The sequence below is a fragment of the Silurus aristotelis genome (assembly GCF_946808225.1).
Source record: "Silurus aristotelis genome assembly, chromosome: 10".
In the NCBI taxonomy this organism is placed as follows: Eukaryota; Metazoa; Chordata; class Actinopteri; order Siluriformes; family Siluridae; genus Silurus; species Silurus aristotelis.
The window spans coordinates 13,265,076-13,288,479 of record NC_139583.1 but is presented as its reverse complement, the minus strand read 5'-3'; the positions used below and the strand labels follow the sequence as shown (position 1 = coordinate 13,288,479).

General features: G+C 36.9%; 2 protein-coding genes across 4 annotated transcripts in view; both read left to right on the top strand.

The window, feature by feature from the left end:
- Nucleotides 1–5,007: 5,007 nt before the first annotated feature.
- On the top strand, nt 5,008–11,528 carry il34 (interleukin 34). 2 transcript variants are annotated; one of them, XM_083551593.1, is made up of 7 exons: nt 5,008–5,354; nt 6,462–6,584; nt 8,209–8,330; nt 8,446–8,523; nt 8,759–8,941; nt 9,896–10,058; nt 10,787–11,528. In XM_083551593.1, exons 2-7 carry the CDS (start codon nt 6,545–6,547, stop codon nt 10,831–10,833), a joined length of 633 nt encoding a protein of 210 aa, XP_083407719.1. In that variant the 5' UTR covers nt 5,008–5,354; nt 6,462–6,544; the 3' UTR covers nt 10,834–11,528. The 2 variants fall into 2 exon arrangements, with proteins under 2 accessions (XP_083407719.1, XP_083407720.1); XM_083551594.1 differs by lacking the exon at nt 5,008–5,354 and adding an exon at nt 5,589–5,895 and having other exon boundaries at nt 10,787–11,214.
- Nucleotides 11,529–16,552: 5,024 nt separating this feature from the next.
- lonp2 (lon peptidase 2, peroxisomal) overlaps nt 16,553–23,404 on the top strand; it is a 22,594-nt gene continuing 15,742 nt past the window's right edge. For both annotated transcript variants that reach the window (XM_083552045.1, XM_083552044.1), the window contains exons 1-6: nt 16,553–16,926; nt 18,233–18,467; nt 21,120–21,251; nt 21,442–21,564; nt 21,664–21,827; nt 22,653–22,747. In XM_083552045.1, coding sequence (XP_083408171.1) covers nt 16,694–16,926; nt 18,233–18,467; nt 21,120–21,251; nt 21,442–21,564; nt 21,664–21,827; nt 22,653–22,747 — 982 coding nt within the window. In that variant the 5' untranslated portion in view covers nt 16,553–16,693. The remainder of the gene's footprint in view (nt 16,927–18,232; nt 18,468–21,119; nt 21,252–21,441; nt 21,565–21,663; nt 21,828–22,652; nt 22,748–23,404) is intronic.

Sequence of the window (23,404 nt, the reverse complement as noted above, 5' to 3'; positions counted from 1 at the left end):
GAATTTCTGGCAGGTAAGCCGTTTCTTACAATGAAGAATATGCAAGCCCATCTGAATTATGCTAAAAGATTTATTCAGTCACCCCAAACTGGGAAAATGGTCTGATGAGACAACTTTTGAACTGTTTGCCAAAATTCCTTGGTGCAAAATTGATACAGAGCATTATCCAAAGAACACCATACCTTTACATTTACATTTGTGGCATTTAGCAAACACCCTAATCCGGAGCGACGTACAAAAGTGCTTTGTGTCTCTAGCAATTAACAAATCTACACTGGTAAGCAAGATTACAAACGTAATATAAATATAACTTTTGAATTCTACAAAGGAAACTTGGAAAGTGCTAATTTACGTGTTTTAGGAAGAGGTAGGTCTTCAATCGTCGCTTGAAGATAGGGACGCTTGAAGACAGGGACTCCGCTGTACAGACATCTAGGGGATATTAATTCCACCACCTCAGTGCCAGAACAGAAGAGCCTTGAAGTGTACTTACCTCTCATTCTGAGAGAAGGTGGTACCAGTCGAGCAGTGCTGGAGGATCTCAGACAATGTTTTGAATCTGATACGTGCAGCTACTGGAAGCCAGTAAAGGGAGCGCAGCAGTGGGGTGGTGTGGGAGAACTTGGGCAGATTGAACACAAGTAGGGCAGCTGCGTTTTTAATCATTTGCAGTGGACGAATAGTGTTCAGGGGAAGACCTGCCAGCAGAGAGTTGCAGTAGTCGAATCTTGAGATGTCAAGAGAGTGAACAAGCACCTGGGCAGCCTGTGTGGACAGAAATGGTCAAATCCTTCAGATGTTGTAGAGAAGAAATCGACATGTGGGATAAAGGACAGTTGATTGTCCATAGTTTCCCCCAAGGTTACGAGCAGTGGCTGAACGGGAGAGCAGAGTCATGAAGAGTTATTTGGAGATCTTGACCTGGAAATTAATCACCTGGGATGACCAGAAGTTCTGTTTTGCTGGGGTTAAGTTTTAGTTGTTAAGCACTCATCCATGAAGATATGTCTGTCAAGCATGCCGAGATCCGAGCGGAAGCTGTGCTATCTGATGGAGGTAAAGAAAAGATTAGATAAGTGTCATCTGCATAGCAGTGGTAAGAAAACCTATGTGAGGATATGACTTCACCAATGGAGTGGGTATAGAGAGAGAAAAGGAGGGCACCAAGTACCAAGCCTTGTGGGACACCAGGGGTGAGTCTGCATGGGGCAGGTGTGGATCCCCTCCATGTTACCTGGTATGAGCAAGGTAACCAGGTAGGAAGCAAACCATTTCCATGCTGTTCTGCGGATACCGAGGCGCTTGACGGTAGACAAGAGTCTTGTGGTTGACATACCATCAGTATTGTGGGGGTAACATGATGAGGTGGTAGTTCAGTGGTTAAGGCATTGGCCTTTGGCTTGGAAGGGCACAGGTTCAAATCCCACCACCACCAAGCTGCCGCCTTTGGGCAAGGCCCTTAACCTTCCCCTGCTCAGTTGTAAGTCCCTCTGGATGAGGGTGTCTGCCAAATGGGATAATTGTAAACATATTGCCCAGGGGCTGCTTGTCTTCAGCCTGATTGTTTTTGCAAAAGGGGGTGGAATAAAAATTCTAAAGTCTAGATGTGTTAAAAGAGAAAGTAAAAAGACTTATTTACAAAGAGATGCTGTAATAAAAGCAAAGGGTTCGATCAGATAGTTTTAGTTGGGAGGGGTGTTCAGATGTATGAAATCAAACTGCTTTTTTTGTATTTAAAATATTTCCAATAATTAATTATAATTTTTTTTCTCTGTTTTCTTTATTTCTGTTCATTGGAATATTGCATTAATGACGTAACAAGTGACATTTATGTTGTTATTTTTGTCTTTATATTTGCAAAACCTGCAATTTCTTATAACCACTGTAATTTAAAATCAAGTTTCAAGAGTCTCATCATAAGTTGCTCTTGCAAGAAAGTGCATAATGGAAGTAACATGATATCACATATTGCATCCTTTAATGGGGTGTAATGAAAATCTAGCTAGAAGAGGTTAAAAGTTCTACATATTTACAGCATATTACATTGAATATAGACAAAATGAACATGGACAAAATGTTTTTTGACACCTGAATTTTCAGCCATATGTGGTTCTTTCTCAAACTATGACCAGCAAGTTAGATACACAAAATCTTATTAGGACGTCTTTAAATGCAGTAAAATTAAATGTTCCCTTCACTTGAACTAAGAGGCCCAAATCAGTTCCAGCATGACAATGCACCTGTGCCAAGCGAGCTATATAAAGATATGGTTTACATGGTTTGGCAGTGAAAAATATTAAGTGGCCTGCAATAGAGCTCTGATCTCAAACGTACTGAACAACTGTAGGATGAATTGGAACACAGACTGCACCCTAGGTTTCCTCACCCTACTTCAGTAGCTGAATTTACTAATGCCCATGTGGCAAAATGAGCACAAATATCCACAAGAAAAATCTATAATTTAGAGGAACATCTTATAGTATAGAGTATAGTTTATTATAACAGCAAGTTTACATTTATGGCATTTGACAGATGCCATTATCCTGATTGATGAACTGTACAAATACATTTGTTAACACCTGAAGGTTAAGGGAATTTGTGTAGTTGAATGTTAGTCCAAGTCCAACATCTTAATCACTGAGCTACCACATTTCCAAATTGTGACTAAATGTGGAATGGGCTGTTCAAAAAGCACACACAAATCTTACAGTCAAGTGTCCAAAAACTGTTGTCTAAGTATTCTATATACAAAACAATGCTAATATTGATTAAAATCATGGACATATGTTGTTTTTCTTTTCTTATTTTTCTTAGTTTTTAAATCTAAGATGTATCTTTAACAGCAATTTATTATAATCAGTGTTGAGTTAAAGATTTAAATAGATTCATTTAAGTGTGTTTTACTTTATTGGAAAACCCTGCAAGAATGTCCCACTCAACATGAACAAAGCTTTCCCAAATTTCCAAACCACGGACTCAAAACATGTTTTCACATGTTTTTCTACATGTGATTATGTGAGTCATCTTTAACCCAACCCTAATACATTATTACAGATTAGAATGACAGCAAGGAACAGCTATATTAAATTCTGTATTTGAAACTAATTATTATGTACTTCACTAAAGCTGTAGAAGCACAATTTTGTTATTGTTGCTGCTCATCAGTCTGAGCAAAGTTTGGAATTAACTAATTGAGGATTGTTTTGTAACGGACTAATGGCTAAAAGGGAAGTGTTACATTTTGAAGTGGATGTTGAAGTCATCTCCTTACTAAATATCAGATAATTTAAGCTTAAATTTGGAGCGCTCAGTTCATATACATTTTTTGATGTCAAACCCAAATTCTTTCAGTGTGGACAAAAAAAAAACTAAACAATTATTTTTGCTGTTCCAATATTTTTGGAGGATGACTATGTGTGTAGATATTCTGACCAGGTAAACCACCTGCCTAATATTGTGGTTTTTCTGCCATCAATATAGCTCTGACTCTTAAACCCACGGACTCCACAAGTGGCAGTACACCAGCCGAAATGTAAGCAGCAGATATTTGAGTGAGTTTGACAAGGAAAAAAATCTTGATGAACCAGCAACAGGGTCATGGTTTATGACCACAAGGCTCATTGATGCACATGGGGAGTGAAGGCTGGCCCATGTGATCCGATCCAACAGACAAACTACTGTAGCTCAAATTGCTGAAGAAGTTAATGATGTAATGCTCAAAGGGTCAGGACTGTTTTGGCAGCAAAAGGGGGACCAACACAATATTAGGCAGGTGGTCATAATGTTATGCCTGATTGGTGGCTATAAAGTTATTCCTGATGTTATGCAAGTTCATTAATCTGGGGGATTTAGTCCTTGCAAGTTCTTAAGGGCACATTATCATGCTGAAAGGTGCAATTTCCAATAGGGAATAACATTGCCATTAAGGGTTGTGATTGCTTTTAGGAAATATTGCTGTCAATAAGCTTTTCCAGCAATACTTTATGCATTTAGCTGACATCTCCTTCCCAGTTAATGACACAGACACACCTGTGTCCATCCACATGTCTTAAAAAATGTGATTTACCAGTCCAGGCAACAGTGGACAAAGTTCAGCATGTGCACTCTGACTGGTCTGTGGCAACACATGCCCTTTTGCAGCAAGCTGAAATGCATTGTGTGTTTTGACACCTTTTTAAAAAAAAATGATATCCTGCATGAACTCAGAAATTTGTGCTACACAACTATTTTGTGCAATCAGACAAGATGGGCTTGCCTTCACTTACTACACACGTCACTAGAGCCTTGAGTGTCCATGGCCCCAGTTCACTTGGACCACATTTGGTAGACTCTAACCACTACATATGAGGAAGCACCCAGTTTTGGACATACTCTAACCCTTTCATGTAAAGCTATCACAATTTGGCCCTTGTCAAAGTGGTCCAGATCCTTGTTCAATATTTTGATTTCTGCTCACCAAATTTGAGAACTGATTTCCAGGTGCCATTGTAATGGGATATTAAAAGTTATTCACCAGTCAGATTCTTTTTCATAGAAATAAATAGTTATGACTAAATCTACTGTAAGATATAAATGAATGTTTGATAGGCTGAAAACTGTTGTCTGTTGTGTTAATAATATGTCAATGAAGACTTTGGAGAAGATTCAGATTAAGAAACCTTTTTTTATGTCACAAATAAGAGTGCTCTCTCTCTCTCTCTCTCTCTCTCTCTCTCTCTCTCTCTCTCTCTCTCTCTCTCTCTCTCTCTCTATATATATATATATATATATATATATATATATATATATATATATATATATATATATATATGGATGGATATTTATTATGGAAGTAAATGTTAAATCCCAAATGATAAATCATCAACCAATGAAAATTGTTTAGAGAAAAGTTATTGTGTTTAATAAACTTTTTCACTGTATGTGTAGATAATTAGAAGAGGAACTTGACACTCGGTTAACCCAGAAATAAGTGAGATATTTTTTTCTTGATTCCCTGGGAAGTTGTGGTGTAACAGAATACTTCGCGCTGAGCACATGAACAGATCAGTACTGTGCTGTGGGTCAGTGACGGGTTAAGGTGTAAAGTGAAAGTAAAAAAGGTCCCGCTTAGCGCACAGACCACTGAAACGCACACTCGGCGGGTCAACGCTGAAAAACCAATAAGAACGGCGTGGGAATTTCCAGGTCTTTTTGCACGATTTCGAGCAGTGGCAAGACGGAGAGTCGGAGGAGGGAGACTTTTTAAAATCACACCCGAAGCCGGATACGACCACTTGACTGAGCGCAGAGAGCTGTGGCGCGATCAGACGCAGGCAGGCGTCGAACAACCTCATCGAAAAGCCTGATTGAGAGAGGTGCGTGGACCTTTCATTTCTTTCTTTCTCACTTAAATGTCGATTTAGATCCGTTTTGCGCCGACACACTCCATTTCAATTTTTAGTATGTGCATGTTGGGTATTTATTTACACTATTTTATGTCTAATACAAAGATTTCGCTTTTTGGGGGGCACTTTTGACGCACATGTGCACTTTATTGCGCAATTCATCTGCTTTTCATCACACTTCGGTATTTTACACTGGAGCCGTGACTGCATTTCAATTCACTGCTGTCCCTTTTCTTACGTTTTGGACTGGAAAGCTGAATCAGTCAAGTGTTCCTGTGCACTTCTTTTTGCTTTGGTTTTGGTCATGTACCACATATATACAGTTTCAAGAGCAGGACTAATATATCAAATTGTTCATTTATATACGTTTTAGTATGCAGTGGGGGGCGCACGCGTGGGACAGGACTTACCAGCTAATGGGCGCGCGCGCATGTGTGTGTGTGCTCGCGTGTGTAGTTGAGTTCTATGGACCAGTGTTTAAAATAAACTGCTTTCGACTTCAGTGCAGATTGTAAGTGTGAATTCAGCAATATGTATTTTATCTAAAATTCTTCTATATTGTATGTCAAAGCAATATGTATTTTAATCTTAAATTCTTATATACTGTATGTTAAAAAGACTGTTCAAAGATCAGTATTTGGAATTTTGAAGTGAAATATTGGATAGAATATTTTGGTGTAGTATGGCATGTAAAAGGATGCTCACACATTTGCTGCTTAAAGAAGGTTCAACTTTAGGGGAAAAACATAGATTGCATTTAATGTCTAAGTAAGTATGTATGTGCGCTTGCTGTGCTGTCACAGGGAGGACAGTCGGAAAATTGTCCTGCACCATGCTGAATGGAAGTTTTAGGGATTATATACTGTGTTAGCCAAAAATTTAATCGATACAGCAAGAACATTCTGTTCAGAAAGAACCACATGACTGATTTTTTTTCCTTCACAAGAAAACAAGTGTTTAGTTATATTACATGCATGTACATGCCAAACAATTGCTAAACCTGTGTCAATCCAAGGTGAACATGAAAACAGTGCCGATGCCTTTACTGATGCTCTGATGTACCATCTGCTGTTCCAGGCTGCAGACATTTGCACTTGAACTTTGAAAGGGTCTGCATTTGGATTTCACGTAGGTGTGGAGACCAGAGCTTCAGCAGAAGCATGATCTTGTTTGAGTCTTGGCTGCCTAAGTGGCTTCTGGGTAAGTGAGGTCCTTCGTATTTTGTATTTCTTTTTATGAAAATGCATCGCATATGGTCACAAGTCACTCTAATCACATGTAAGCTCTATTGAGAACATATGTTCCACATTTCCCATAAAGATCTGCACCAGTTTATCTTAGAGTTCAGAATTATGTCTGTTGTCTGTCAGACATTGAAATGAGTTAGCTGAAAGGGATTTTAGAGTTTTTTTGGGAGTTGTTTTTGATCATCATATGATGATCGAGTGAGAAAGAAGAAGAGTCATCGCTTCCTGAGCAAACACAAGTGGCCAGTTAAGTGAAATGTACTTCGAAAGAAAAACTCCAAGAGAAAAAAAACTTTTTACTGATGAAGAAGGATGAAGTGACGCAAAAGAGTTATGTTAGTCCTCTCGTGTGGTTTTCACAGCTATGTACGGAAGCTACTGTATATATCTTGATGTGCACGCTGTGTCATGTAGACATGTCTTGGGTTATAATCCTACTTAAGCGATTTTCTTTTGCGTCTTACCACATCCTGTACTAAAGAGTCAGGGAGATGCAGAAGAATAAAGAGAAAGGTATAACAGAATTAGTAAAAGAACAAAAACCGAGAAAGATTGCTTTGAAGTATATGAGTGGGAACTGTGGCCAAATATATTTGTAGCTATTCGAGGTGTGCTGTCTGATCTGTGTTTCAGTCGAAAGAGCCGACTGACAGCCGTCTCTGTGTCTGTATCCTACAAAATCTCTCTGGTACAATTGGTACATCATTTAATCTGCATCCGCATTAATTTTACAGTACCAGTGCTCCCAGTGCTAGTCAAACCCTGCAAATTTCTGGAAACGCTGTGATAAATTTTACAGTGAATTACAGTGTCAAACAAATAATTGCATTGTGGCTGATTATGGCTGGTGTGTATTTATTCAGCATTTTATTTATTCTGGAATTGTTTGCCTACCTCGAGGGAGGAAGATGTAATATCTATCTAGAAAACAATATGTATATTTTTTGCTTCAGTCTGCACAGTGTATAAACATTTATTTAGCAAAACGTGTGAGTTAGATAGAAAGATTGTGTGATCGTTTTTCTTTGTAAAGCAGTGGTTTGTGGTTTTGATTTGACTTGGTGAGACGTCTCCCTCCATTTACACATTACTTTTCATTTGTTGTGACAACGAAGACTTTAAAGGGACATTTCACTTGAATTGAATGTTTCTGTTTCATGGCTCTGCCATCTGAAAGCAGAGTACTTTTAATTGCACTTTTTCTTATTTTTATTGAAACAGAACATATTTGTTTAAAATTCTGTTGCATATAATGTTATAAATAAACAGCTCAGAAAAAAAAGTAACATGACCCAGCAGTGTGTTTGTGGTTGCATTGCTTGGTAAGAAGCAATCATGATATATACATGGATTTCTTACAAGAGGTACTCAAAATTCCAAAGCCTCAGCAGGAACTATCTAGCTTGTAAAAATGTCACTCATGCTGGCAAAGTGCCAAAACCCAAGAAAGTATTCATTAATAATCTATTTTTGTTTTAACCAAATGGATTATTTGTGCCATTTGGAAGATCTTTTATATGCTACTCATTTTTAGCAAAAAAAAAATTCTTTATACAGTGTTTTCTCTCTTTCTCTAGTTTTCCCTGTAGGATTGTTGTGGGCATTACCAATCTGGGTGAACTCTCACACACCTGAGTTCTGTACATCTCTGGAAACTCTGAAAGATCAGCTCAATTCATCATTAAGGAGACGATATTTGGTAAAGTAATACTTTGTGAATTACTACACATACTGCAGAGATGTTGTTGTCTATTCTACATTTACTTTAAGTGAAATTATATTTACATGTTTTAAATTTTTTATTTTATTTTCAGAAACATAACTTTCCTATTAACTACACAATTCAAGTGCATTATGAAGAGGTCTTCAGACTGAAAAATATCAGTAGGATGGTGAGCAACTGTTTTGGTTTACTTGATTGCCATGGCATGATCCCACACTTTCCACAATTTCCTCATTTTCTAACACTCACTTACTTTGTTTTTCAGTAATGTCACAGTTTCCTCATGATATTTATTTAGTAACCTACTCTTGTCTTGTATTATTTCATATTGTCATGTTACTATTTTTGTCTGTTCCTTTTTTCTATTGCAAAATCTTATCCTAGCTGTCATTTATTTGTTTTAGATGAATGATACTAAAGATGTGAGGGATCTCCAGGATTTGTGGGTCGAGGTCACTGTTAATAGCATAGAGAGGATATTGACAGTGCTGCCAGAGAGGCACCCAACACGTTATAAATACCTTAAAAACCTTGATTCCCTCTTTAAAACCATCCAAGGAAGCTACCCAAGGCGGAACTCTGATGAGGTGAGGACAAAGACTTCCAGTGTGCTGACCTTTACTCAGCTAATTCTTTATGCCACCCACCTTCTTAGCTCATTCCAGTCTCAAGAGTCTCTGTGAGCTCACTGTCATGTGATGAGATAAGAACATCTGAATTGTAATGCTATTCTGTAATGGTATAAATGATGTTAGAGAAAACGTCATTTCAGATTTAATGTAATATATAAATATATGAATACCCAAAATATTTTAACAGGGCAACAGTGGGCATCTAGTGGGCATTTATGAGATGCTGTAATATGTAAGAAAATAAAAAATGTAAAATGAATGGTAATAGGAATTACATAGTAAGAAATAGGTTTGCTGTGAATTGATCTGGATGGTCCTCCATTAATACCATAAACACTGCACATCTGACAAACGTTTTGTATAGTTTATAGATTAACTTACTTGTAGATTTGAACATAAGAACCTTGTTAACATAAACCCTTTCCCATGCTCATTTCAGGACTCTTATTCACAGTATGCTCATAATGAGAATCTTTCCAACACAAGTATTATTGGCAGTTATGGGCGAGTTATTATTTATAATCACAGTATTTGGTCTAAAATGGATGAGTTCTCTTTTGAATCTGGTTAGTCTCCAGGTTTCTTACTCAAGTCATCTCATGAAGATTTTCCTTGGTACACTCACTCTTGCCTTGGTCTATTAAGACCTTAATCTAAACCTAGGTCTAGATTTCGAGCGATTTTGTAAAAATTTTTAAGAGCTGTGCAAATGCAATTCAATAAAACTGCACTGAAGGACATTAAAATTCTATATTTACCAATATTGTTTTTTTTTTTAGCTGTTATGCAGTACTTTCACATTATTTTCATACATTTCTCATGAACTCATGGTGAATTGTAACCTTGTCTGACGGAAGTCATGCTAACCTGAGTCATGCTGATGATCATGTGTATATGTTTGTGAGACAGGTAGATTATCCAGAAAGCATCGAGAAGGCTTTGGAAAACTTGCAGTCAACGGACCTTCAAAGGATGAAATCTGTCACACCCAAATCCTTATTTGATAACTGCTATCGGACTATGCACTGCTTATTTCAAGAATGCTTCCCAAGAAACTCAAGCCAAAATGACTGTGAGTAAACATTCATAACTTTTCATTTTTCACAGTGTAAATGAAAATGAATTTAACTTTAGGGCAAATTTGTCATTGTGTAAAGCCCTGCTAAACTGGTTTTACAGAAAGGTGAGAATGTTGTTGAATTTATGCCTTGAGTTTTGATTTCATAAAAAGATATTTAATCCAACAAAGTTAATAAATGGAGCAGCATGAAAGTCAACATGAGTGATCTTGTTAAACTCTATGAGGTTGCTTGGGTTTAGGGATTAAATCATTTGGTATGCTGAACTTGTGTACTTCTATGTGAAGTATGTTCCAAACATCTGCTGAGGGAAATGAGAAGGCACTTATGGAGAAGGCACATCTGGTGTTCACTAAGTCCTTATTTTGGGTCAGTTTTTAGCAATCTGGTGGTATAAAACCTCAGCTGACCATCATATCTGGCTAGGCACACAGTGAGTGGGAGCACATGCTCACAGGACTGAGTCAAAGACACAGCTTTCATGACAAGTAAGATGGTAGCGTCTGATCCTGCTGGCTTCCTGCCGTGGTGGTTCGTGATTCACAGCTGATTTATCGCCCAATGGCAAGACGCACTGCAAAACACAATGCAGTCCCTGATTAATGACGTTTGAGGACAACCACAGACATTTGCACCATACAATTATGGGGTTGCATTTGCGAGATAATATTTAATATATGAACTAAACTCATTAATGTTCTTTCTTTTTGCACCCCAACAGACTGCAGTGCTCAACACTGGAGAAAGGGGAAAGGAACACAGGGATGAATGACATAAAACAGGAGTTTCTACTGAGTAAATGCATAAAGGCCACAGCTGTATATTAGTTTACCAGCATACAAGCAATCCATTCTTACCTCTAACCATTCTCCATCCATCCACCATCCATCCATCCATATATATGCTGTAATATATACATATATTTATAGTAACACAAGCACAGTTGTATGTATGTGTTAAGTTGAGCAAACCATGAGTTTCCTTCTATCTACTATCGCTTTTGCAACTATTTGCCCTCATTCACACTGTCTAAAAGGAATTTAATGATGTTTTTGATTATTTCTGGGAAAAATATCAATATATTATGTGCGTCTGTGCTATGAGCTTCTACAGGTTAAAGAAGTGAGCACACACACACACACACACACACACACACCACACACTATATATATACAGTATATATATATATATTAGACACTGTAAATATAATTAGATGCAGATGTTTTGTTGACTGCTGGCTTAGTCAACAAGTTCCTGTTTTCTTTGCTGTTCTGCATTTCTGACAATGTTTTTTAAATGTAGTAATACTTTTTTTTTTAACGTGTTTTACTTTTTGAAAGTGTTTTAATATTATTTTGTATTTTTATTTTGTGCGTGCGTGCGTGCGTGTATGTGTTATTTATTTTGGGAATATTGTAGTAATCATGCAGACGAAGGAAAAAAATAAATATTCATCTGGCGCCCCCATGTGGTCAAGTGTATTTTTCTGCAAGCCCTTGAAATCAGTAGTTCTTCTGTGGGTGTTTATGTATAAAATACTTATATAAAATATAAAATATAAAACTACTGCAGTTCAGTTTCAGCTGCTAAAAACCTGTAGCAAGGCAGGCGTTTCTAAATTACAGCTATTAATGCAACTCTGTTGTGAACAAAAAAACTGTTTTTGTTCAAGAAAATAGCAAGGTGACTGGAACACCTCTGACATTTATAACATGATCAGCTAAGTTTTTTCAGCAGGTATAACAGCTATACTTACACCAACCAATGAAGAAAACCATGCTTATAATATAATTTAAGAAGATCAGGAAGACTTTGTTTTTTTAAAGCTGTGTAAGTATTGTAGGTCTGTAGGTACAAAAGCACACGGGCAAGATTGCTGGGTTGTAGTGAATATTTACTGACATGCTGATAGCATTTATCTGTCACATATACACAGCACAAATTTTTTGCATCTCCCAACATATTTGAAAGTTTGGCATGAAGCTCAAGCTTTCAGCCTGGAGGGTTAACGGCCTTGCTCAAGGGCCCAAGAGTGACAGCTTGGTAGTGCTGTTACTTGAACCCCCAACATTTCAAGCAGTTACCCAAAACCTTACCCATTAAGCTACCACTTCACTTGAGGAGAATTTCTAGTGTGATTTTGCTTTTATACAACAGCTATAAACAAGAAATTACTATCGAGTAACAGACAAACACTATATTGCCAAAAGTATTCGCTTATCTGCCGTCACATGCAAATAAACTTGAGAACATCCAATTCTTAATCCATAGGGTTTAATATAATGTTGGCCCACCTAGAACAGCTGCAATTCCTCTGGGAAAGCTTTCTACAAGATTTAAGAGTGTGTTCATTGGAATTTTCAAACATTCTTCCAAAAGCACATTTGTGAGGTCAGACACTGATGTTAGACGAGACGGCCTGGATCGCAGTCTCCACTTTAATTCATCCCAAAGGTGTTCTATCGGGTTGAGGTCAGGACTCTGTGCAGCCAGTCAAGTTCTTTCACACCAAAGAAGTTCGAGTCCCTTTCACTGGAACTCAGGGGCCAAGCTCAACCAAGTGGACCAAACCCACATCATAATCCCTTTCCACCAAACTTTACACTTGGCTCAATGCAGTCAGACAAGTACCGCTCTGCTGGCATCTGCCAAACCCAGACTCGTCCACTGGATTAACAGACAGTGAAGCGTGATACATCACTCTAGAGATACATCACTCCAGCTTTACACCACTGCATCTGATGTTTGCATTGCACTTGGTGATGTAAGGCTTGGATGCAGCTGCTTGACCATGGAAACCCATTCCATGAAGATCTCTGCGCACTGTTCTGGAGCTAATCTGAAGGCCACATGAAGTGTGGAGGTCTGCAGCTATTGACTCTGCAGAAAGTTGGTGAACTCTGTGCATTATGTGTCTCAGCATCCACTGACCCGCTCTGTGATTTTACGTGGTCTACCACATCGTGGCTGAAGTGCTCTCATTCCCGATCGCTTCCACTTTGTTATAATACAAATAACAGTTAACTGTGGAATATTTAGAAGCAAGAACATTTCACGACTGCACAGGTGGCATCCTATCAAGGTACCACGCTGGAATTCAGTGAGCTCCTGAGAGCGACCCATTCTTTCACAAACGTTTGTAGAAGGGGTCTGCATGCCAAGGTGCATGATTTTATACACCTGTAACCATGGAAGTGATTGGAACACCTGAATTTAATGATTTGGATGGGTGAGTGAATACTTTTGGCAATATAAATATATAATAAATATATATCTGAATGTCACATACATTACATACACTTAATAATTAAATGGATGTTTAACAAGCACATATAGGTGTGGTGATGAGGTGTACACTTTATATATTATAAAATATATTGTAAAAATAAAGAAAAAAGTCACCACTTGAATATAACTAAGCAGTCTGGCTCGTGCCTACCATTAAATAATAACTGCAGTTATTAATATGTTTCAGCCAACAACAAGTTATTAAACCCTAACCGATGCAGTCATTTCTTAAAACACCAATGTCAAAAGACATCCTGTGATTGTGGAAAAGATACTCGATTTTAGAAAGGTCCGATTATTGGTCTGCATCAAGCAAGGAAACAATTAAGGACACTGCTGAAACTACTAAACTTTAAGTAAGAACTGTCCAAATCATTATTAATTTGCTCCTTCAGTGGTCAGTGCTCCTGCCCCTTTCTTCTCTTCTGATCCGCCTGATTCATCCTGAAGCCCTACCTCTGAATAGAGTTCTCTTCAATTGGAGACCATTTAATTATTCCTAAAGATCTATGAAGTTACATAGCAACGCAAGAACTATGAGAATGAATTTGGACTGTGATTAATAAAAACAGTCTGCTACAATAGCTTAGGACTACAATTTGCATGAACAGTTCTGCATTTATGGACCCATTACTGAACAGCAGACCACAACAATAATGGAACTATAAGGAACGGACATTAGATGCCACCCAGATGAGTCTGGACCCTCTTAAGTTTTTTTTCCCTCTTGCCATCATCAGTTTTTTGTTGCCACTGCTGCCACTAGCTTATAGGCAATAAACTTATAGACACTAAAATAATAATTTACATTTAATTAAATCTTTTTTTTTCCTTAAAGTGCAATACATATTAAACTGAATCGAATTTCATTGAATAGTATAATTTATCCTTATCAACCTTTGGTAATATTTAAACTTTTAAACTTTTGGTAATACTGAATCATAAAAAACCACAGCAGAGGTCACAATTATGTATAGTTTTCTTCTTCTTCTTCTTCTTCTTCTTCTTCTTCTTCTTCTTCTTCTTCTATCACACGTCTACTAGGTCACAACTATGTATAATAGTGAAAGTAAAAGGATTTACACACACACACACACACACACACACACACACACACACACACACACACACACACACACACACACTCAGACACACACACACACACACACACACACACACACACACACACACACACACACACACACTGCAAAGACAGCAGCTGTAGACTAAACAGAAAAAACATTTATCAGTGAGGCTAATCGTAAAAAGCCTTCAATTTGTTTGGGAGCATAAAGAGAAGCAATGGAAGCAATGTCATGTGGTCTGATGAGATTTACCCTGTTCCTCTAGGTGAAGTATTGGTCAGGTCTGACAAAATTATGTGCCAAAAAATGGGGTGCAAATTAGAAAAAAAAAAAGAAAAAAAAAGAATGATCCTACTTATCCTAAGTAGTTAAGTAGCATGGGGGACTTGAGGTCTTAAATTATAGTACACTTAATGACACTTTCAAAATTAAATGTTTAATAGAGTTTATAAACAATGAAGAAAGTGTTTTGAATGTATTCCCTAACTATATATTTAATACTTTTGGAGGCATAGATTTTTGTTGAAATGTCATTTTTCAGTTGACAAAAGTCCTGTTAAATTGGATGGCTTTCACAGACAAGCGCTGCTAGCATGAAAATTGGTATATAAACACAATTTATACCTCACAATTATTTCATATGAAATAACAAGAACATACTCTTTAAAAACATATTTTTATTCTATCATAATTGGTTGAATGTAGGCATTATTTAAGTAAGACTTTGAGAACAATAGAAGAGACTTTGCTATTGTTTTTGATGCAATTCCAGAGTTTGATGTTAATTTTAAAGAACTGTATTTCAGAGTACATCAACATAAATAATCCTCGTGAAAACATTTTCATTGTTTAATGCTAATGTTTTAAAACAGCAGTGTAGCAACAGGATTAAAATAAATGTTCTTTTTTTCTTTGTCCTTTCCTGCAGCAAAATCAATTTGGCCCTCTTTATTTGGTAATATCACTTGGGTTAAAGCATAGAAACTGCAATGAAGGTTTTGTATCAATAACAAAAAGGAAGTGTCTTACAAAAAACTTCATAGAATTTATCTTGCTTAGCATGTTTTGGAAAGACTTATGCTCTATATTAAGTTCTATACCTGAACATTTTTAATGGAGAAAAAGCAACTATTTTGCATTTGTTTTTTCACTGTATTTATTTAAGATTTATTTTAAAGGATTTTTAATAGAAAGCTGGAGGGTATGACTGAAATGTGTATATTTTATGTGCTTTTCATACATAGAATAAACATTTGGAATGTAAAATACAACATATTCATTTGTTTATTTTGTTAGGAAAATATATACATAAGAAGAAGTGGGGTAAATGTGAACAAAATATTTCATATTTGATATATGACTTTAAATTGCATGTAAATTTCTTGGAACAAACCAGCTTATGGTAATATGATCATGTAAATATGTAATACCTATGTTAATTTTGGCATTGAATAAAAAACAAAAGTTTGGGGTCAAGCGTGTACATAGCGCCTCTAGCGGCGACTTTCATTCAGTGCCGCATGTGTAGTACAACCTGATCGTAAAAATTGTCAGAGCAGCGTTTCGCTTGGTTGATATTCTCCAGACATTCAATAAAACGAAATTAAAATAAAAACGTTAGTTGAAGTTGATTTTTAAAATAAAACAATATATTCAGGCCCTTGATGAAACAGATAAAAACAATTCTTGTAAACTTGAGTAACTTAAGTTTAAGTAAAGTTAGCATTTCCCATGTGTTGCATTATTGGTACCTGCCTTCTAAAAACTACAAAACAATCTAAGCAACATTTTCTGTCTCATTTAGTTAAAAGACACATTTCCAGGTTTAATTAGGATTAAATTGATTTAATTACTACTCGATCCGTACCAGAAACACTTTTTGTACTGCGCTAGTTTTGGTATTTTTAGTACTGTACTAGTTGACACTAACCGATCCGTACTGGAAATAGTTCTTTACTATTGATTCTCTTAATATGAATAAAATTTTTTGGTGAAGTAGACAAATGTTGGCACATGCGCAGTACAAATAGTTTTCCCTGTACGGATCGAGGAGCCACAAAATCCCTGTCATTCTGTAAGAAAACAAAGGGGGCGTTACCCGGAAGCCCCAGTTTGTCCCAGTGTGTGTGCCGTAGTTGGCGTTTTTAAAATTATGATTCGCCTTCACTGCTCACCAGACAAACTGTCACACAGTGTTTCTCCGAGTCAGATCCCAGTTGTGGTTTGGAACTGAATCACGATTGAACACTTTGGCGATGTCTTCCAACGGCGGGATTCAGATACCCAGCCGGTTGCCTTTACTATTAACTCATGATGGGGTTCTTTTGCCCGGGTCTACCATGCGGTTTAGCGTGGACTCTTCTAGAAACATGCAGCTGGTGAAGAGCAGGCTGCTAAAGGGAACCTCACTGAAGAGCACTATTATAGGAGTGATTCCTAACACCAGAGACCCGGAGCAGGACAGCGAGGAGCTCCCTTCATTACACGGGTGAACCTCAGCGTAATATATTACAATTACACTGAAGTAGCAGGAAACTAGAGAGTACACATAACCAGTTTTAGTTTCCGTCTTCTGTCTTAGACTTGCTATGTTTTATAAAAACGAATAGGCCATTCAGTTTCTTATTTATAAAAATACAATTACACTGCTACACGTGTCGGAGGGATTTATCTAGAATGATCTCTGTGGACTTTACCCTTGTTCTCTAGGTTCATCAGTGCAGAACGTGGTTGCCAGATGTTCCTATACAGTGACAGTTTTTAAACTTGCTTGATCAACTTTTTGTTTCAAGTTAAAATAAAGTCTAATAAAGTTAGATTATCAATTTGTCTGCATATGTCCTGAATCAGAGGAGAGATTAAATGTTGTCCCAAAATTCCCCAATGGTACAGTGTTGGATGTTTATTCTCTTTGTTGACACTGGGATGAGTTAGAGCTCAAGAGACCTGCTGGTTCGATTCAAACAGGAGACTTAGATGACAGGATTGTTTCAAAAAAAGAAAAACAGCACTTCTCTGACTGAAAACTGCTCCAGTGATAAAAGATGCGATGCCTAACCTACAGTATCTGAGAAAGAACAGTTAAACAAATTCTAACATTTAATCTCTTACATAACATTTGCTGACAGGCTGCAGCCCATGTATTCATTGCTGGTGGACAGAATGCACAAATGTCTACTGTTTTCCAGTGATTATTGGAAAACACTTATTGGAAGTAAGATAGCTGGATTTCTGCATGCTAAAGTTTGTGTTTTTGTTTTGGACAATTCCTGCTGTGTGCTCGAGCAGGCATCTGAACCCAAGTTATGTGATCATTAAATCTTTGGGTTTATTAATTCGCTTCATGCTCGGCAGTCATTGTGGTGGTTTTCAGGTTTTTCTTTTCACACATCCTCACGTTTGTTATGCCATCTACCACAAGAACCTGATAATGAAAGCTATAGGATTATTTCTGTTATTTCCATGGAGCTTGCTTATATCATGGCTTTAATGAAGTAGAGGTGCTGGATCCAGTGTTGTGTACAGATGCAAAAAGTGGTGCAACAGTATTCTGTTAAAACTGTAAAAAATACAAGTCGTGCTATAATATACCGCTAGTAAAATTATTATATTCAACTGATGATATATAAATTATTACATTTTTTAATATTAAATATTCACAAACTTTATATTATATTATTTATATAGATTTTGGATTTTGTATGTTTTCCTGTATGTTTTGCTGAACAAAAATGGAGGGACAGAGAAGCAGCCAATGTAAATCAGTGCACTGATAATTCTTTGTGTACTTGCAGAATTGGCACGGCAGGCCTGGCAGTCCAGGTAGTGGGCAGTAACTGGCCAAAGCCTCACTACACCCTACTTATAACAGGTTTGTGCCGATTCCGTGTAACCCAGTTGCTGAGGGAGAGACCGTTTCCAGTGGCTGTGGTGGAACAGCTGGACAAGCTGGAGCAGTACACAGAAGGAGAGCAGCTGGATGGAGAGCTGGGAGAACTTTCTAAGAAGTTTTACCAGGCTGCAGTGCAGGTGGGTCAGGATGAATGATTTATTTAATTTTCAATTTGTTGGTAAAACATTTTTTTTGGTGAATATGCAAAAATGAACGGAGCCCCATTATTGTTACATCGCTTTACTTAATGAATGCAAAACATTTGATTTAGTAATCATGATATTTCAAGGGGGGGAATTTCAGCTGATTAATATAGCCATATTAAGATGCCTGAGACAATATATTAATCCATAGTCAGCAACAGTTGGTTGATAAGAATAACAGAAAGACCTATAGAGGATTATTTTTATCTAGTATAGTTTTAACTATAAAACGTTTCATAACGAAAATGTATTGTAATGTACATTTAAATTGATTTGTCCTTTCCATTTGGATTTCAAACTAATATTTTTTCCCAACATTTTTGTTCATTTTTGTTTAAAAGTGCACATGATTAGGGAAAATGAAATAGATGCATTCTGAATTATAGCTAGAGCCATATGAAAAAAAAAACAAACCCAGCAGCACATGTATAACAATATGCATGATATGGAACTGTTCTTATTGCTTACTTATCAACTCCACCTACTTAAATCACTTGATCATTTGCCCAAACCACAGCCATGTATTTTTTTATATATTTTTTTTTCACATTTTCCACATTCTCTGTCCAATTTGCTTTGCCGATTCCCATCCTATTGCTTACCCAATCAATATTGTTATCAACTACGGGAGGGTAGAACAAACACATGCTTTCTCTGAGACACATAGAGCTACTCATTACTCATTACTCTTTAAGCTACATTCCTGTTTTTAAATGTAGGTTGTGTTTTCTATAGTGAGTGATAAGATTTTATTTTAAACAAGCCTGATCTACCCATCACCTCCATAGGACAGAGATTGGTCTATAAGCTGTGCAGTCTTTTGGAATTACAGAAATATCGCCTTCTCGCCACGTGGGCGGCAAGACTCCCCCATGTAATACATAATTAAATGCTGGAAATAAAATGGGGATAAATGGTTTTATTAATAGCTTATACCATTTAGATGGAAATTTGTCTGGACCTAGTGATTTATTTGTTTTAAGCGCTAGCGATAGTGCTTTATTTATTTTCTCTTCAGTTATACCTGCAGTTAAATCATTCCAGGTACTCACCTAGGGGTGTTTTAAAGGAATGAGAAAAGAATCAATTTGAATAGGATCTACATCTGTGTTCGAGTATACAGATTTTTAAAATAATTTACAAATACTCTCTGAATATCTTCTGACTTATGAAAGATCTGTTTAGATTTAAAGTCTTGTATCATTGCATCGTCCTGTTTTTATATAGGTAATCCAACTCTACTGTTATAATTTTCTTCATTTTCTGGGAGAAATTTCTATTAAGATCTTTTTAAGTTAAGTTTTTTGAGCGTGCGTTTCTTTAATTTAGACATAATTGCTATTATTTTGCTATCAATGTCCACTTTACATGCATCCCATAATATAGTATTCTGCTCCACATATTAATCTATTTCTACTATAATTTGTTCCCTAATCACTCTATTATTTAGGATGCTCGATTTAGAGAAAGGGATATTAAAGCATGATTAGAAATATCGATTCATGTTATGTTCCAATTTTTCAAATACAAAAAAGTAATACATTCTTGAAAAGGATGTATGTGGGTTTGAATAATATGAATAGTCTCTTTGCCCAGAAGAAAAGTCTCTCCAAACATCAATCAAACCTATACCTACATTGTGTTTTTCTGTTTCCTAGTTAAACGGAAGAGTTTGAAGAATCTAATTTATGGTCTAATAAAACATTAACTATGCTCCAGGGATAAACCTCTTGTACTTGCAGTATACTGAGGGCCCATGCACTTAAAGCCATATTGTCTTAGAAATAGTTTCTTTTCATTCTGCACAATTTGCACTTAAAAAAAACATATATTCTCAAATCAGGAAGTGGAACATAAAACAAGATGAGACAAGATGAGAATGAAAATGCCTAAAAGAAGATCATCAGAGTACCTTCATCTATTTAAGCCCGATAAAAAGGATTTCTTCAAACTCACTGATCGTCTGTTCGTAAGCGTCTGAATGCACAAAGTTTGTCTTTATAAGATGGATAAGATGGAAAATCATGTCTGGAGAGTTTTCATCAGCTCTTTCTGGTATGCTGTAAATCCTGATGTCTGACAGTCAGGCTCGACTCTCCTGGTCATTTAGCTTTGCATCAATTTGTTCTGTTAGCGGTAGCATCTCTTCCAGCACTTCTTCCTTGTTTTGAATTCAGTTCTCCGCTTTATCAATTCTATTCTCATCCTCTTCGATTCTTTTATTAGACTTGTTCAATTCTTATTTTATATCCTGAAGGTGTTTGTGGCTGTCTTGATGAAAATCTCTAATCTCGTTATGATTCTTCGCCAGGCTAATTTGCTTTTCTCCGTGTTGTCCGTCGCCATTCGCGCTAATTTGTTCAAGTACATTTATGTTTTTTTTATTGTTATTTTCTTGATCTTCCTATTTTCTCTATTGTTGCCTTCCATAACTCTGTCAACACTTGTTAATATCTTGATCTGGGGTACTGACTTTGTGCAAATTGTTGGAGTGGATTGATTATGCAACCGGAAGTCCTTGATGAATATTTCATGTTGTTGTTTTTATTATTAGTAGTAGTATTTTATTTCATTGTATATGTACAGTTGGTGGGAATGCTGGATATGTCAGTGCCTGTAGTAGCGAAGCTGAGGCGGCTACTCGACAGTCTGCCTAGAGAAACCCTGCCTGACGTACTTGCTGCCATGATCCGCACCTCCAACACTGAGAAGCTCCAGGTACACTTTTCCAGTTGTGGTCATAAATTCACATTTGGTTATTAGCATTTATATTGTGCAAATGACACAGTTTTGTTCATTGTTTAACATATTTCTTGTCCTAACCTTTTACAATGCAATCCAACATTTACTCTATAATATTTTGCATATATTGTTACGCAAAACCTTTAAATTTATATTTGGATGGTAGGTGCTGAATTCAGTAGACCTTGAGGAGCGATTTAAGAAGACTCTCCCAATGCTCACCAGACAGATTGAGGGCCTGAAACTGCTGCAGAAGACTCGGAAACCCAAACCCGATGATGAAAAGAGGGTAGGTCTACCAGTACCCACAATTTCCAACTCTTCCCATCACCTTTGTTTTGTTTTTTTTGCCCACTGATCCCAGTAAGGTGAACGAGTTATCCTGCAGGTACTGGTTATCCGCAAAGGTAGCGTGGTTCCTGGACGTCAGTTCTCTCTTGAGGAGGACAATGAGGATGAGGAAGGTGATGACATGACTGTGCTGGAGAGGAAGATGAATGATGCGGCAATGCCAGAGCCTGCTCTACGTGTATGCCTAAAAGAACTCAAGCGGTATGTGTGGTCTGTTTGCTTCTCTTTCTTTTTTTCGTGCAAGCAGGTTTACAAAATTTCATACAAATATACATTTACTGGTGTGAGAGACCTTTATGAACTCTCCACACAGGACCAGTGAAAAAAATCCTGCATAAATAAACATAATGAACACATTTGGAGTCAGTCCAAATTCCTTAATGTTAAGCAATATATTGTAACCAGCATGTTTAACAAAATTGTGGTGGGTAGGACTGTGGTGTCTGCTTGCACTGGCAGCATAACTTTTTTTAATCTTTGGGCTAGTCTATCTGATCTGAAGAAAATATTTACCACGGTGTAAAGATCACGTGTGTATGTATTATCTCGGAGGATGGTGGTAAGCACATCATTTGTGCACATACAATAAATTCACATGTAAGCAATACCAGTGGAAATTTCTGGAGCAATGTGATGGTGCTTCTCATGATCAGATCAGCAGGATACAAGAAATATGGTTTTTTTTTATTGTTGAGATTAAATTGGTGCCAGTGCCACAGTTTCTTATGATTTATTCAAGGTGAATAAATAAAGAACATCTCAATTATTAGAGTGATGTCAGTTCAGTAAGAGCGAACAGGACATGAAGACAAAACATGAACTGTGTTATAGAGAAGGTACGAAGAAAGATTTGCTGCTAAACACAACAGGCCTTACAATATATACACTTTATAATAGATCTTAAATTCAGCCTCTGTAAATACGTTTCTTTGAATACATGTTTCTGTGAATACATAGTTCTTGCGTTATCCTTCATTGGTTATGATTTAAGTACACTAAACACATGGCACCTTCATTTGTATGCAGTCTGAAGAAGATGCCCCAGTCCATGCCAGAATATGCTCTCACCCGCAACTACCTGGAGCTCATGGTGGAGCTGCCTTGGAGTAAGAGCACCAAGGGTGAGAGTTGTATTTATTTTATGTAGAAATATACAAACGCTACAATTCACATACATTTTGTGCTGTTCATGACTTAATGTTGACAGATTACAAGCATCCAAAAGATTTTTTCCTTTTTTTTTTTTTTTTTAAGACATTTTTACTTGATTATTGAACTATGTTAGGAATACAACACGCCCCGTGTTTCTATTCAGTGCTCTAATAATTGTTATGTCAAAAAATGTCTTTAGTGGTGTCCTCTGTGTATTGGCATTGTAAAACCACTATATTGTTGGTGACTTGGTTTAACCTTCATGGCATTTTTTTGTCATTGTTTGCATTAATGTTTGGTTATAACGATCTATATCTTTGTTCAATATGGTCCAAGCTCCATATAGAAATATATGTATAATCTTTGGGTGGGCCTGCATTACATGACTACAGAGGTGGCAAACGTACACACATCCTTCACTTAAGTAGAAAGACTTTGGTGAAAGTACTGACTATACTTTTTTTTTACTCAAGTTAAAGTAAAGAAGTTTGGGCTCTGACATGTATTTAAGTAAAAAGTAGCCATTACTACTCCCTGTTTTAGTGTCAAGCTGGTAACTAGCCCTCACATCATAATATTAGGGCTTTCAATCAATTAAAATATTAAATCGCTATCAATCGCATGAT